Raw genomic sequence first — 14,133 nt, 5'->3', positions numbered from 1 at the left:
CAGCTTTTATCTGTGTTACAAACTGAGCCTCCACCTAAGACGAATTTTGCAGAAAGGATTCTCATGCTTAAAGAAACAGAAAGTTTGCAAACAACTGCTGCAAACAGTATGAGCCTTGAGATCCCATAACTTGATTTATATTTACCTTTGTGTCTGTCCTAGGGCCTTACGACATAGTAGATGCTTAATAAATATTTGTTGGAAGGTCAAATACTTATATTTGCTATCTGGCTCCAATTAAGTTTTCAGTTGCCTGGCATAGCAACCTAACTATTTCTTAAACATCTAAACCCCAACAGCCGTTGCCTCAAACCTCAAACCTGAAACAGAGAGTGGAGCAGACAGGCATCCAAAGAACATGCCGATGTTTCTCCTTGGGGTCATATACACTGTACAAATGCCTAATGACTGATAAATATAAGCAAATGTGATTTTCATCAGCCAAGAAGCGCATGACATTCATTGGCAGCACAGGCCTCCCAGGCTAATATTTGGATTGTTTCATCTGAAACTGTCAAATTATAAGAGCATGATAAAAACTTGTAGGAACCTCATAGTAAACAGTAACTGGCCCTTTGTCAATAAGTTAGAAGAAGAAGAAGAAAAAATGCCTGCTGCCAAAGCACACCGGCCAGAATGCCTGCAGCACAGGCCAGTGGCCAACAAGAGCCTGCTCCCTGGGCAGCTCTCCTAGGTTCTCAACCACAGAGACTTTCAAAGAAGCCCCTCTCCCATCCAGGCGCCACCAGACCCCAGCCCTCCACCCTCACAGCCACCACAGCAGGAAGCTGAGTGCTATAGGGACCTGGGAGTCAGCCACGCCACCTTCAAATCTCAGTTCTTCCACTGGCTTTCGGTCATTTAACCTCCTAGGTCTCCAGATCCACCATGGTTCACATCTTCATCAGGTCTGTAGAGCAAATGACTCCCTGGGTTTAAATCCTGACTCTTCACCTACTAGCAACGTGGTTTGGGGCAAATTACTGTACTTCTCTTTAGAGGTATTGCCTTACCTCTAAAAGGAAAATGATATTAGCATCTATCTCATGGAGCTTTCAGTGTAAAGTTATAAGAACAGTGCCTGGCAAGGTACAGACATTTCAATAAACCCTAGCCATCATTACTGTGCAATTTTGAAATCAGGAGATTAGAAAACCAAGCACGTGTCTCTTTTTTAATATATATATTTTTAAATTATTTATTTATTTACTCATTTATTTTGAGAGTTTGGTAACAAAACTCATTGGGCAGCAAGCTTGACCTTCCCTGACCTCAGGCAGTTATTTATGGACTCCTTGTTATCCTACTTGTGTGAACATTTATGCTTCACTGCTGAAATAAAACTGTTTGATTGTGGGATGCTGTCCAATACCACAGAGGGAATGCCATTCATATGTGAAATATACTATGAATTATCTCTCTCAAATTTGGATGGTTCTGAATTTTAAAACATATTGGCTATAAGCATTTCAGATGAGGAACTGAGGAACTATGTTTTGGGGGTGTGTTTGAGGTGAAGGGAGACAACACACACGAAGCCCTTGGGTTGTAGGAGGAACAGCCAACAAAAGTCCCAGAGTGCAAAGTTGAACATTCCAGTTTCTATGCAGAAAGGGCTGGCTGGCCTTTCTTTTTACTCTTCAATGCCAGTCCATGGCACACACTTTACTTGACTCCTATCTACCCAAAGTTGGTTCCTCCTTCTGAACTTATCTGAGGCACCCTTCTCTGTGAAATGGTCCTCAGTCTCCGAACTCTTACTGTACCAGGTCAGGAGCCTGGCAGGTAGATGGAGGGTGGATGGACTGCATCTCCTTTTTACCTGCAGGCAGCCAGCAGCATATCAGCCTGGGCTAAGAGCAACTGTCATGCAGCATCTAGCTCTTGGGGGAAAACTAGTCAACCACGCTGATGCCCAATGGTCAGAGTATCAGGGCAGCCCACTTGACATGCTCAGTCCCTGACAGATGGGCATTAAAGTGGTTACACAAACAAGTTACGCATTTCTTAATTATAGAGAGATATCTTATGCTTTTTGTTCTTCTTGTCCATGTTTACTTGTTTTTGTTGTTGCTGTTTCTGTATTAGTATTTTTTCAGAATCTATCAGGGACTCGCACACCCCAAATATACTGTTGAATGAATGAAAGTAATCTGTAAATATCTTTTGATTCATTCACGGATAAGCTCCTTTCAGTCCCTATATTTGCCAGGGGCACTACCTAATTTGGCATATTTATGCTTTTTAGAGCTGTACCACTATGTTGATGCCACTATGCCATTACTAGAGTTTATATTTTATTGACTTAAAAATATTTAGGTCCCTAATTCAACACATCCTTAAAGCACTATGTTCACTCAAAATATTTTGGAGAAACTTTCTAATGAAGTTCACAGAATCCTGAAACCCACAGCTTGGGAAGAGTTAAGACTCCAAGTTAAGAGTTAAGATTTCAACTTGCCCATGGATTGTCTCTTGGGTTAGAAGTTTCTCTGCTTGCATCATTAGCTCAAATCCACACAGCCTGCGATCAGGGATCTCTTCTCCTCCCTGCACCTGGGCAGCACTGGAACCCAGGTATCTCCACGCCCTGTCCCCCTCTTACCCTTCCATGTAAGAGAGGCCTTAGCCCTTTAAAAGGCTGCAATAAATCAAAAGATAGTGGATCCAAGAATTCCTCCCCACTGCGCAGAAACAATGCTGCTTTCTGTGGTGCAGAGCACAACGTTCAAGGCAAAGGCAGGGACAGAGAAGTGCAGGTGGGTGCGTGGGTTTTGGCGGGTGCATACCTTCTTTCCGCGATGGGTTGGCGGCCCTGGGTCTGCGGGTGCCGGCTGCCGCGCAGCACCGCTGATACCTGGCGGCCAGCGTCTGGCACAGCCGGGACACGCAACTCCTCCCGGCCCCGGTGCAGTGGCACCGACGTGCGCACTGCAGATACGACGTGGCCTGCGTAGGCGCGTGCTGCTGCACCAGGCCGTGGGCCGCCTCGCGCGCGGTACGAGCTGGGCAGGCAGGGCCGCGTCTGCTCCATCACGCCGCCGCTGCAGCTGCGAGAGCAAGCGGACCAGGGACCCCAGGCGCCCCATATGCCCGGGGCGCCTCCGCTGTCCTCCAGGGCTCCCTCAGCTGTCGCTACCCGCTGTGGGACCTGCGAAGACAGAGGTTTGTTAGGAGACTAGAACCCGTAAGGCTTTAAGCAGCGCTGGTTTATCAACTAGGCACAAGTAGGCACGGATTCTGTTTTAAAATCAGAAGAACAGGATGAATGTAATCCAGCCTGGGTCGTAGTCATCTTGTGAATTTGGTCATGAAATAGATTTTTTTTTTTTTTTTTTTTTTATGGAGGAAGGGACCCACAAAGGCAAAGAAGTCCAGGACCCTCAAAAGTCATACTGCTGTTCTGGCTTTGGGTGTCATGTGGTGCCCTTGCCTCTTAACTGTGGGCTGCCCTATCGTCTAGCGCAGGTCCTCTGGGTCTGGCCAGAGGGACTGGACTTCCCTTTAGCTAGGTAGGAGTGCCCTGTTTCTTCCTGTAGTAAAGGTAATAGACAGCAGAACAGAGGTCATGTTCTAGAGCCAGGCTACCTGTGGTCACATCTCTGTGCCACTTTCTAACAGTATGAATGGGAAGGTTCTGGGCCTCTCTGATGTCACTGCATTGGAAAGGAGGATGGTACTGGTACCTACCTCATAGGCTATAAGAAAATTTAGGTTGGGTCATCATGTGTTAGGTCATAGTGGAGCTTGATACCACCTAAGTGTTTGATGGTAAACATAATGATACTTTTCTGTTTCATGCAAATAAGAAGAGATTAAAAATGACAGAAAGTTTGCAAGTTCTATCCAAAGTGTTTTTCTATTATTCTTCTTATTCAGTTAACTGTTCATTTGCAGAGACCTACAATGCCAGGCTCTGCACTAAGAGCTGCTACACTGTGGCTCCTTCGTTATGCAGATGTGCTCTAGCACCAGCTAGCCATATCCCTGGTGCTGAGTTGGGTGCTGAGGACCAAGAGGGTCATTCAGGTGGCCCTGATCCAGCAAGAACAGAGCACTATGCAGCTAGGGCACAAAGGTGGTGAGGCAGAGGCTCCTGGGAGGGCCTGGCTTCCCTGGCTGGAGTGGCACAGCAGGGGGGCTGAGAAAGCCTCAGAGAGGACACAGGAGTGATCATCATAGCTATGGCTATTCAGGCACCTACTTGATGCCAAATGACATATGTCATCTCTGAATCCTCAAAACAACCCTCACCACCTTCCAGAAGGGAAACAGGTTCCGAGACATCATGTGACCTGCCCCAGACAACTTGCTGCAGTAGAGTCTGGACTCGGATGTACCCTTCTGCTCTCAGTGATTGCACTTTCTGGTACTTCTTGCTCTCTCCTCAGCAGACAGTTGCTACTGCCCTTCTGGAATGTCCTCTCTGCCCTTGGAATGCTGAGCAACTTCATGACTTTTCTTACAATGTGGGATTTTCAGTGAAAACCATGGGCTTATAGCTGCAGTGCAAAATGCCCACAGATTATCTTGGATTTTTTTTTTTTTTTTTTTTTTTTTAACAATCTTGGCTTTGGGCAGCTCTGATTGGCCCAAGAACTCACAGACTTGCACAGTATGCTCTTCTGTCCCCACAGTGAACCCCTGAAAGCAAGACAGCCCAGGGATTATCTTTCTCTTTGTGCAGAACAAACCTGAGAAACTAAACTCCTTGACACCCAGACTGAGTGTGGTACTAGGCCTGCAGCTGTGATGACCTTCCAGGAACTGGTCACTGTGCCTGAGGTAAGTGCCAGGAAGTGTTCACCACTGCCATGGCTGTTACTGTGGTCAGTATAAGCCAGGGCTCAGCTCTAGCCATGAAGCCATGAAGTTTGTATAATTGAGATCACCTTTCTTTGACTCTGTTCCAGTGCACAGAGTGGACTCTGGATAATCTTTGTAGCTTAAGTTGGGTTCCTGAGGGTTCAAGGAATAAGTAGGGCTGGATGGGTGAGGAACCCAGAGAGCCCAAGGAGCAAACAAGCATCCAACCAGGGGATCAGGAGCCCCAGCCTGGCCACACTGAAGACAGTCACAGTCCACAGCCAGCATCCACCAGTCAGTTCATGGGAGCTACTTTCAGAGAGCCAAGGGAGGTTACAGAGGACATGGGGTGGGCCAACTGGAGATGGAGTCAGAGCAAGAACAAGATGGACGTGAGAGTCCTGGGTGACTGCTGGGAGCAGTGATTGGAGGGCTGCGGTGCAAGTATCAGGCGGGGTGCACACTCAGCCCATGCCTGCTGAGCTGGGCGCCCATGACAGAAGATTCTCTGCCTGCTTATAATACAGAGAAAAACAAACAAAAATAAGCATTGCTCTTTCTTCTCCTCCCTGCCACATCCTGATTTATAATATTAAACTGGGAGTAGATTTACTGAGGTGGTTAGGAAAAAATGTGCCTCAACGGGCAGGTCTGGATCTATAAAGTCACACCTAAAGTGTATTTAGTGGGTTGATCTTTCCAAAGATCGTTCTGCATGCTTAACCCTAGACCCATATTTGGGAAAAGGGTCATTACAAGTGTAATTCAGTTAAGGACCTCAAGATGAGATCATCCTAGATTATCTGGTGGGCCCCAAATGCAGTGGATGTGTCCTTATGAGGCACGGAAGAGAAGACAGACTCGGAGGGGCCGAGAGTGTACCTGCTGCAACAGATGGAGTGATGCAGCCAGGAACCAAGGAACGCCTAGAGCCACCAGATGCTGGAGAGGCACGGAAGGAGTGCTCCTCCCAGGAGTTCTGGAAAGAACTCAAGTTCTGGTGACGTGTTGATTTTGAATGTCTGGCCTCCAGAATTGGGAGGAAATATGTTTCTGCTGTATTAAGCCATCAAGTTTGTGGTACTTTGTTAAAATAATAGTGTTGGACATTTGGGTCAAGGAAGGAAAATGTACCAGCATTGGTCAGGAACCTCCTCCATGTGGGGCACCAGGCGTAGGCACAGGCACATGTGGATGGCCAGACTCTGTGGAGGAGGCAGCAGTAGGACCGGGTCACACTTTCCAGAGCCCCTCAATGCCCCACTCAGCCACCCTAGGAAGTTGGTATTATTCTGTTCCTTTTACAGAGCAGAAACAGAGGGCCTGAGTGGCAGCCTGGCTGTCGAGGTCACAGTGAGAAGCACCTTCAGGACTAAAACTGAGGTCTCCTAACTCCTGTTCTGGTGCTTCAGTTTGTTTCTTTTTTTCCTCCTGCATCACGTTGCACCCCTGCCTGTGTTGTTGTTGGAAAACAGAAGGGCAAAATGAGTAGGAATAAATCCACTTCTATAGTTGTTCTAGTGGAAGGATAACTGGGATAAACGAACAAAGGCAGAAATAGGTTTCGGGCCCATTTGGGGATTTCAGTTATCCACCACCTCCTGATCCCTGAGTAACGCAGATAACTAAGACAATGTCTGTAATATTTGGATTAGACATGCAGCTATACTAAAAATCCACTTCCGAGAACTAATCCTACCCTTAATTTAGTTTCCTATTGCCAAATTGGGCAGGGTCCCTGGGGGAAGAAAACATGAAACCGCATTCCATCCTGTTCTATTCATGAAAAGTCTCTCATTTATAGTTGAGTTATGGTGAGTGACTAGAAATTCCATCTGAGTCCCCATGGTAGGACTCCAGCCACATGCTCCAGCGCTGCGTTTTTATAGTACATAGCCAGAAAGAAAGGGGGAAAAGACAGAAAAACAGAAAGAAGGAAGGAACGAAACAGAGAAAGGGAGGGAGGGAGGGAGGGAGGGAAGGAAGGAAGGAAGAAAGGAAGGAAGGAAGGAAGGAAGGAAGGAAGGAAGGAAGGAAGGAAGGAAGGAAGGAAGGAAGGAAGGAAGGAAGGACAGGAAGGACAGGAAGACCAAATCAAAGAAGACTATGGGGAGGAAGGCTGGGAAGTTAGCCACCTAGTCTCGTTGATCCTCCTCACTGCCTCCCCCCCTTCCCAGCCCTTCCTCTTTGCCGACAGTAAGTTTTCTGTGAGGTCAGGTGCAAGGTGGGGAATCTTTCGAGTACTTTGAGATAAATAATATTCTGAAAATTAGGACTAAGAGAATTTCTGCTAGTCAGTGACAAACACAAAAAGCAAAGAACAAAATCACAATGAGACAACCAAATAATTGACACTCAAAGCTTTGTCACCTGCAGCATGCTGCCCTTCCCCATGTGGCAGGTAGGGACTGGGACAGAAAACCCAATGTGCTTCTAAAGTGCGCCCTGAACTGCTGGATTCCTTCATTTGTAAAGAGTTACAACAAAGAAAAGGACAACCCGTGGCGATGGCAAGAAGGGTGTGACATGTGATTCAGAGGCATAGTGAGGTAAACATATGTATGTCCCCTAAATTCCTAGGTGAAGCCCTGACCTTCAGGATGATGGTATTTGGAATTGGGGCCTTTGAAATTTAGATGAGTCCATAGAGTGGCCCCACGATGGGATTAGGATACCTCTTAGGAAAGGAAGAGAGAACAGGTGATCCCTCACTGCTGCTCCCTCTCGCTGTTCTTCTCCCCATCTACCTGCCTCTGCCTCTGTTTCTCTCTCCCTTACTGCCATGTAAGGGCACAGGGAGAAAGCAGCCCCCTGCAAGCCAGGAAGAGAGCCTCACTGGGAAGCTGAATCAGCCAACACCTTGATCTTGGACTTTTCAGCCTCTGGAACTATAAGAAATAAATTCCTATTGTTTAAGCCCCCCAGTCTGAGGTGTTTTATTATGGTAGCCCAAACCAACTAATACAAGGGCTGATTAAAAAAAAAAATGTATTATCTAATTTGACCTTATAATAGCTACATGAAGAAGTTACCATCCTCCTCCCTGCAGAAATGAAAATCAGAGGACAAATTGCAAAGTTTGCAAACTTCCCACCCGGATACCAGGACACCTCCTGTGTAGAGTTCCAGCAGTGTCTGAAGTGATCTTAGGAGTCACACCCATGCAAAGAGTGATTGCTTTTAAATGATCTCATACCCATAGACCAGTGGGCCTAAGGAAATTTAGGGTAAAGTTACTTAAGTGATTAAAAAAAAAAAAAAAAGAAAAAAAACGACTAGAAAAGAAATGAAACATCTTCCATCATGGAAAACATGCAGGTGCAAGGAACAGAGTGGATTATGAAGTTCACATTGGATGGCCTCATCCTTCTACAAAAAGGGGAATGAGCCTCCAAGGAAAGAAGGGGAGAGACAAATGGGAGGGTCACAGAGAGAAGAGGCAACAAGGATGGGCAAGAGCTTCCTCTGCCTGAAGTGCTTTAACTCAAACCCTGGCCTGACACTCACAAGATTCACTTCAAGGGTTATTTCCATTTTGCAGATGTGGTCATGGCAGATCAGAGCGGCTGGCAGTGTGGTCCAGGGGATGAAGTGTAGGGTTTGAAGAGACCAAACAATACAACTCTGTCAGTGTTCTTGGGTAGATGGAATGGAATGAATAAGTAGGGCATCTAACATGACACTTCACCAGAAGAGACACAGAAAAACCTCCATTTTGTCCCTTTCTTGGAAGAATACACAACCAGTCATAAATTTTATAATGTGCAAGAAGCAGATCCAACCCTGGAACCAATTGGTGTCCTCTCCGATCCATTGGAGGTTTTCAAGGCCAGGGATAGGGTGAATATAGGAGTAAGATTATAGAATTGAAAGAGGGACTTATTCAAAGTAGACATACCATGCAGGTATCCTTTTCTTAGAGAGTACAATGTGCCCTATCTGGGGTGAGGCCAGAGTCAAGGGAGACAGGTATTTTGGATAAAATCCTCCAAAGCATCTGATACCACCTTCCTCTTTTAAAGAAGATTGCTTGGCATTATGGCGCCTCTCTAAATAGTCACTACAGGGCATGAGCCAGGGAGCCAGGGGAAGGGGGAAGGGATGACATTAAGAGAAGGAGGGCAGACACATTTCCATTTAACTCAGCTTGGACTGTGCAGTGTTAGGGGAAACTAGTATCCCCCAAAGATTTGTGCTTTGGAGACAGATGCTGTAACTGAAAACACTTTGGGATCAGCTCTATGATAGTGTTGGTTAATGCTAGGCAGGGACATTTGAGTAAATATATATCCTTGGGAAGATGTGATGGAGGGCAGCCCTTGGGCCCTCAGGAAATCACCTCTCTGCACTGGGTGTTTAAATGCATTCTGGGGCCCTGCCAGCTAAAGCCAAGTTGGGCAAGGTAGGACAATGAGATACTTTCTCCCTGGAATTTGTGTCTCCAGCAGAGTGACCAAGAGACCAGTGGCTTCGGGTCCTTTGCTCCAGCAGCAGCTCCCCTGATCCCACCATTTATGCTGAGACCATCTCTGGGCTGCTACTCTCTGGTTTGCTCACTTCCCACCTGCTTACGAGACTTGTTGAAATAAATTCACCGTTGCTTTTGTTGGTTTATGTTGCTTGCTGTGTAGAATGCTAAATGACATCTAAATGATTGCAAATATTATACATATAAAACAGGAAATGAGCTGGGTCTAGCTTTGGCACAGGACTTGGAGAAGAGAAAGCAGTTATCAGGATGACCAGAATCTGGAAAAGGTTGGTCTGTATTTGGCAGAAAGCTTGGGATTAAGAAAGTCCAGGGCTGGAGGAGATGTATGGAGACAATAGTTGACCAGAGCCAGAGTGACCAGAAAACTAAGACTGTGAAAAACACTGGGGACCAGTCAGAGGTTCCCAAGACAGGCAGCAGGTAAGCTTGGACCAGAGCAGGAGGAACCATCAGAGCTACTGTGGCAGAGTTTTACAGCCTTTTTAAAAGGGATGAATACAAGGGATTAAATACAAAGATGGTCAAATAAATTGGGGCCTGTTTACTCAACAAAACATCGTGATCATGAACAATACACAGTGCAATATAGGAAAAGTCCAGTTATACAATATTAAGTTTAAAAATGCCAAATGCAAACTTGAAACTATACCATGATTATACTAATGTAAAGATTCTGTGAGCCCATGAACAAAGCCTGGAAGGGGACCTGGAAAAATGAAAACATCTGATCTGTTACTGAAGCTGAGCCCAGGGTAAGTTTTCTTGTAATTTAAAAAATTTCAGTCATGGTTATAATACTGCCTGCTCAATAAATAAAAATAAGTAGATTAAAGGGAGAAAGATTCAGAACAGATTGTGGGGGGCAGGAGGCACAGAGTAAACCAAGAGTGGATGGTAGTCCTAGTCCCAGAGAGCCCCAGAAATTCCTGGTCCCCACCAGTAAGCCCATGGCTAGGCGCAGCACTAATGTTTCAATGTATTTGGTTTCGGTACTAATGTGAAATCATGTAAGATTTCACTGGTTTCTAATTCTCTTTCTACGAAATTAAACCTGCCATCTGTTCTTCATAGAAAACGAGTCACGTGCAAAGTCTGACGTTCTCAAGTCTCCTTCTGGAAGAGACTGGAAAAAGTAGATTTGGTTTTAGCCACATAACCAAGTCAACACCCGAAAGCAAGCGTTACCAAAATACACCTTGGAGTTTGAGTCGGGAAAGCAAAGTTCTGGCAAGTTGAGAACAAATGAAAGCAGAATCACTTTCGGCAGCTCAGCTAGGATATGTGTTTCCTGGGACCCTATACAGGAGCCCAGGGAGGAAGTGCTTCTCCACAGGGGCTACCCAGGCAAACCAGATCTAAATCAAGGACCCTGCTATGGTTTTCTCTGAGATCAGGATTCAGTGTCACAACTTGGCACCTATCTTGACATAACACACTGTAAAAGGCCCCAAATCTCAAGAACCTCAGAGATGGAAGACCGGAGTAAAGCACACCCAGCCTTGACTATTGGGTCAGAATCCCCCCCAGTGGTAATTGCTCATATAAGTGAGTTCTATAAATGCATTTCAGAAACCATTAAAAATGCATTTGCATAAAATCCAAACAAAGGAGGAGAAGCAAATGGAGTCAAGGAAGAGAAAGAAATGAGGAAAGAGAAAGGTATGAGCCACACAGAGGAAACACCACTGGAGTGAATGACATGCACCCACCATGAACCAGCAAGCAGGCTGGTTTGTGTGCCCCGCAAATTCCAGGTCTGTCCACCATATTCTGAAATCCCCTTTGTCCTTCCAGTTGGAGAATCATTATTGTCAATGATCTCAGATATATAAACTCTGCCAGGCTTGGTCATGTATGCGTTACTCCATACGCATACCAGAGAGCCCCCAGATACATACTGTAAACCAAACATGGAGAGCAACATCAACACACCCTGGTCCACTGGGTCTCCTAGTCCCATGCTGTGTTTCTCAGGGCATGATCCCCAAGGAAATTTACAACACAATCACCTCACGAATACTGAGGCATGCGGATTTCTGATTCCCACACCAAACCTAATAGATAAGAACCTCTGGGACAGGGCCCAGGAATACGCATTTTCAAAGAAACCCCTATGCTTTGAATGAATCCTCTGGTGTGAGAATCACTGGGCTCACCCTTCCGTCTTTGGGCTCCACTGTGGGCTGATACTTCCTTCACCCCCAAATGCTCTAACCACATTGTTTTACTGCCTTCAAGTTCCCTGCTTTGGGACCTACCTCTCCTGCTTCTGCCATTCAAGTTGAGGCCAATTCAGATTCTATCATGTGAGACAGGAAAACATTCATGAAATGACACCTGCCTAACATGGTGTGTCTACACTGAGCAGTTTCCATGTGAAACATACCTCTAAGAAAAGAGACACAGCAACAAGCAGGAAATGCAGAAAGATGAAAGAGGGAAGGACACACTCGTGGGAAACTCTGGACTGGACCCTGTCTTCTGGTCCCAGGACTGTTCTTATTCACTTTGTGATTTGGGGCCAGTCAGCCTGTGGCTGTGAACCTCAGAATCCACATCAGTAAAATGAGCCGGTTAGACTGATGGACGCTGAGGTCCCTTCCAGGACTAATGGGCTTTGATTTTTCCTGGAAGAACTCCTGCATTCCTTGCCACTTATTGATTTGCTTATAATATCTCAAGAAAGAGGCAATCCCAGGTTGTGCCCAGGACTCCCTCACCAGCAAACAGGCTCCAACACAGATCTCTCCTAAACACGGTGCAAAGGAAGCCTGGATGCAGTTTCACAAAATTCAAAGTCAAAACGATGCAGTGAGGTCAATATTTGAATATGATCTCCATAATCGGAAACACTCCCCCCTTCTGAAATTGACCTCTTTCATCACCAGCCACATGGAAATCATCCTCAGTTATAACTAGAAAATAACACAGAGCATGTGCCTGGGTACTGTGTTGCTGTGCAGTTACTTGGGAAACAGAAGCAGATGTTTCTGTGCAATGCCTGGGTGTGCTCTTTTGTGCAGTGGCTAGCCCATTTGGCCTCATGCTCTCAACAGCAATTGCCTATTTGCAACCCAAGCCAACCAGGACAGTCAAAATAATGTGTAATGCACAAAATAAAGAGTGCTGGCTTCTGGACCCAGAGGCTGATTTGGGGAACAGCAACCTTCCAGCCGAAAATTCAGCCTGGGAATTTGGCCATCTGCATCACTATTCAGCACTCTCCAGAAAACCACAGGGATCACTAGGCTCCCATAAGGAAGACAAATGGAAAGCATTTTTTCTGGAACTTGTCAGCATCCACAGTGGAGCAGAGCACAGAGTAGGTGCTCAATAAACACTTGCCAAATGAGTGAGGCTGCAAGTGGATTGAGGTGGAACCCTCCTTGGATTTCCTGCCTCTGAGTCTCCCTTGCCTCCTCTGGTCTCCCTGTGCCAACAAAGCTATTTTCTGGAAAACAGCCCTACTATGTTACTCTCTTGCTTACCAATGTCTCAGGTTTTCACTCTCCAAAGGTTGAGCTCCAAATGTATTTGCCATAGAATTCTAAACCTCTCATAATGTGATCTCAGCCTTCCCTCCCTGCTTCAACTCTACTGCTGCCCCAGTCACATTCACACCCACAACAGGGGGGAAGTAGGGCATGCCCCTTCTCCTCTCCACCCTGGCTGTTCTTTCAGTTCAGATGCTCACTCTTCTCTGCCTGTGAGCAGACCTTTCCCACCCACATCTGATGGTCTCGCTCCTGTTCCCCGGGCCATGGCGCACATCCTTTTCCATAGCACTTACCGCCTGCACCGTAATTATCCTTGAACACAACTGTCTCCCCAACAGCACTGAGCTCCCCAGGGCAGAGATTATGACTTATTTTATCTTTGTGTTCATACACTTTCTCTAATAGGATCCTATCCACAGTCTGTCACCTGGCAGGCCCTCAGGAAATACTGGATGGCCGGATGGATGGATGACACATTTACCAACCACCCTCTTTGTCCTTCTACCCATCTGTTTGTGCAAGGTCAAGCACCTCCCTTCTCTATAGCAGCACATGCCATGGCTGCTCAGCTACTTGGCTGATGATCTATGACACCTCCAATGTTCTCCATGCTCCATGTGTCTAAATGACAGGAAGCTGATAATCCAAATGACAATCCTCTCTTTAAGCCACATCACTCAGTATTTGCTCCCTGGCTCTCCCCTGTTTGATAAAACTGTCTTTCCCTTTGACTTCCAGGATACCACACTGTCCTGGTTCTCCTCCTAACCTCTAGGCTGTCTCTTTGCTGGCTTCTCCTCCTCTATCTGCCCCTCAAATGTTGGGGTTCCATTCTTGGTCATTTCTCATCCAAACCTTCTTTCTGGGAAAACACTGTAGCATCAGCAATGATCTTCATGCTCAAGTCTCCCTATTAACAAGTAGCCCCAAATTCTCTCCCAGACACCAGACTTCCATTTCCAACCACCAATGAGACATAGACACCAAGACAACCTATGGGATTTTCATGTTCATTATGTCACCTAACCAAGACCTGAACACTCTCCATCTTCAGACCTTTGCAGATGTGTCCCTTCTTCCAACCGTCCCCCAAACTGGACACAAAATGCTGCCAGTTCTACCTCACTGTCCCCTTTTCTGCATCCCGACAGTCCATGGCTTGGTTAAGTCCTCACTCCTGTTTGCTTTTACCTGACATTTACCCATCCCCCACTTCAAGAATTAAATTCTTAAAAATCACACCAACCAAGTTCCATGTTGGTTGACCTGAGCTGCCCTCTGCCTCCAGGACTGAATGCAGTTATCCAGGTCCTTCACTCTTTGGCCTGATGGATTCCT

At 46.2% G+C, this 14,133-nt stretch overlaps 1 protein-coding gene across 2 annotated transcripts in view; it reads right to left on the bottom strand.

Annotated features, from left to right (window-relative positions):
- The window catches only part of THSD4 (thrombospondin type 1 domain containing 4), a 590,989-nt gene that overhangs the window by 486,129 nt on the left and 90,727 nt on the right, over window positions 1-14,133 (bottom strand). For both annotated transcript variants that reach the window (XM_079122620.1, XM_079122621.1), the window contains exon 4: window positions 2,790-3,151. In XM_079122620.1, the coding sequence (XP_078978746.1) occupies window positions 2,790-3,151 (362 nt within the window). The remainder of the gene's footprint in view (window positions 1-2,789; window positions 3,152-14,133) is intronic.

Source organism: Sciurus vulgaris, assembly GCF_902686455.1.
Source record: "Sciurus vulgaris genome assembly, chromosome: 2".
NCBI classification, from domain to species: domain Eukaryota; kingdom Metazoa; phylum Chordata; class Mammalia; order Rodentia; family Sciuridae; genus Sciurus; species Sciurus vulgaris.
This window is presented reverse-complemented; position numbering and strand designations above follow the sequence as displayed.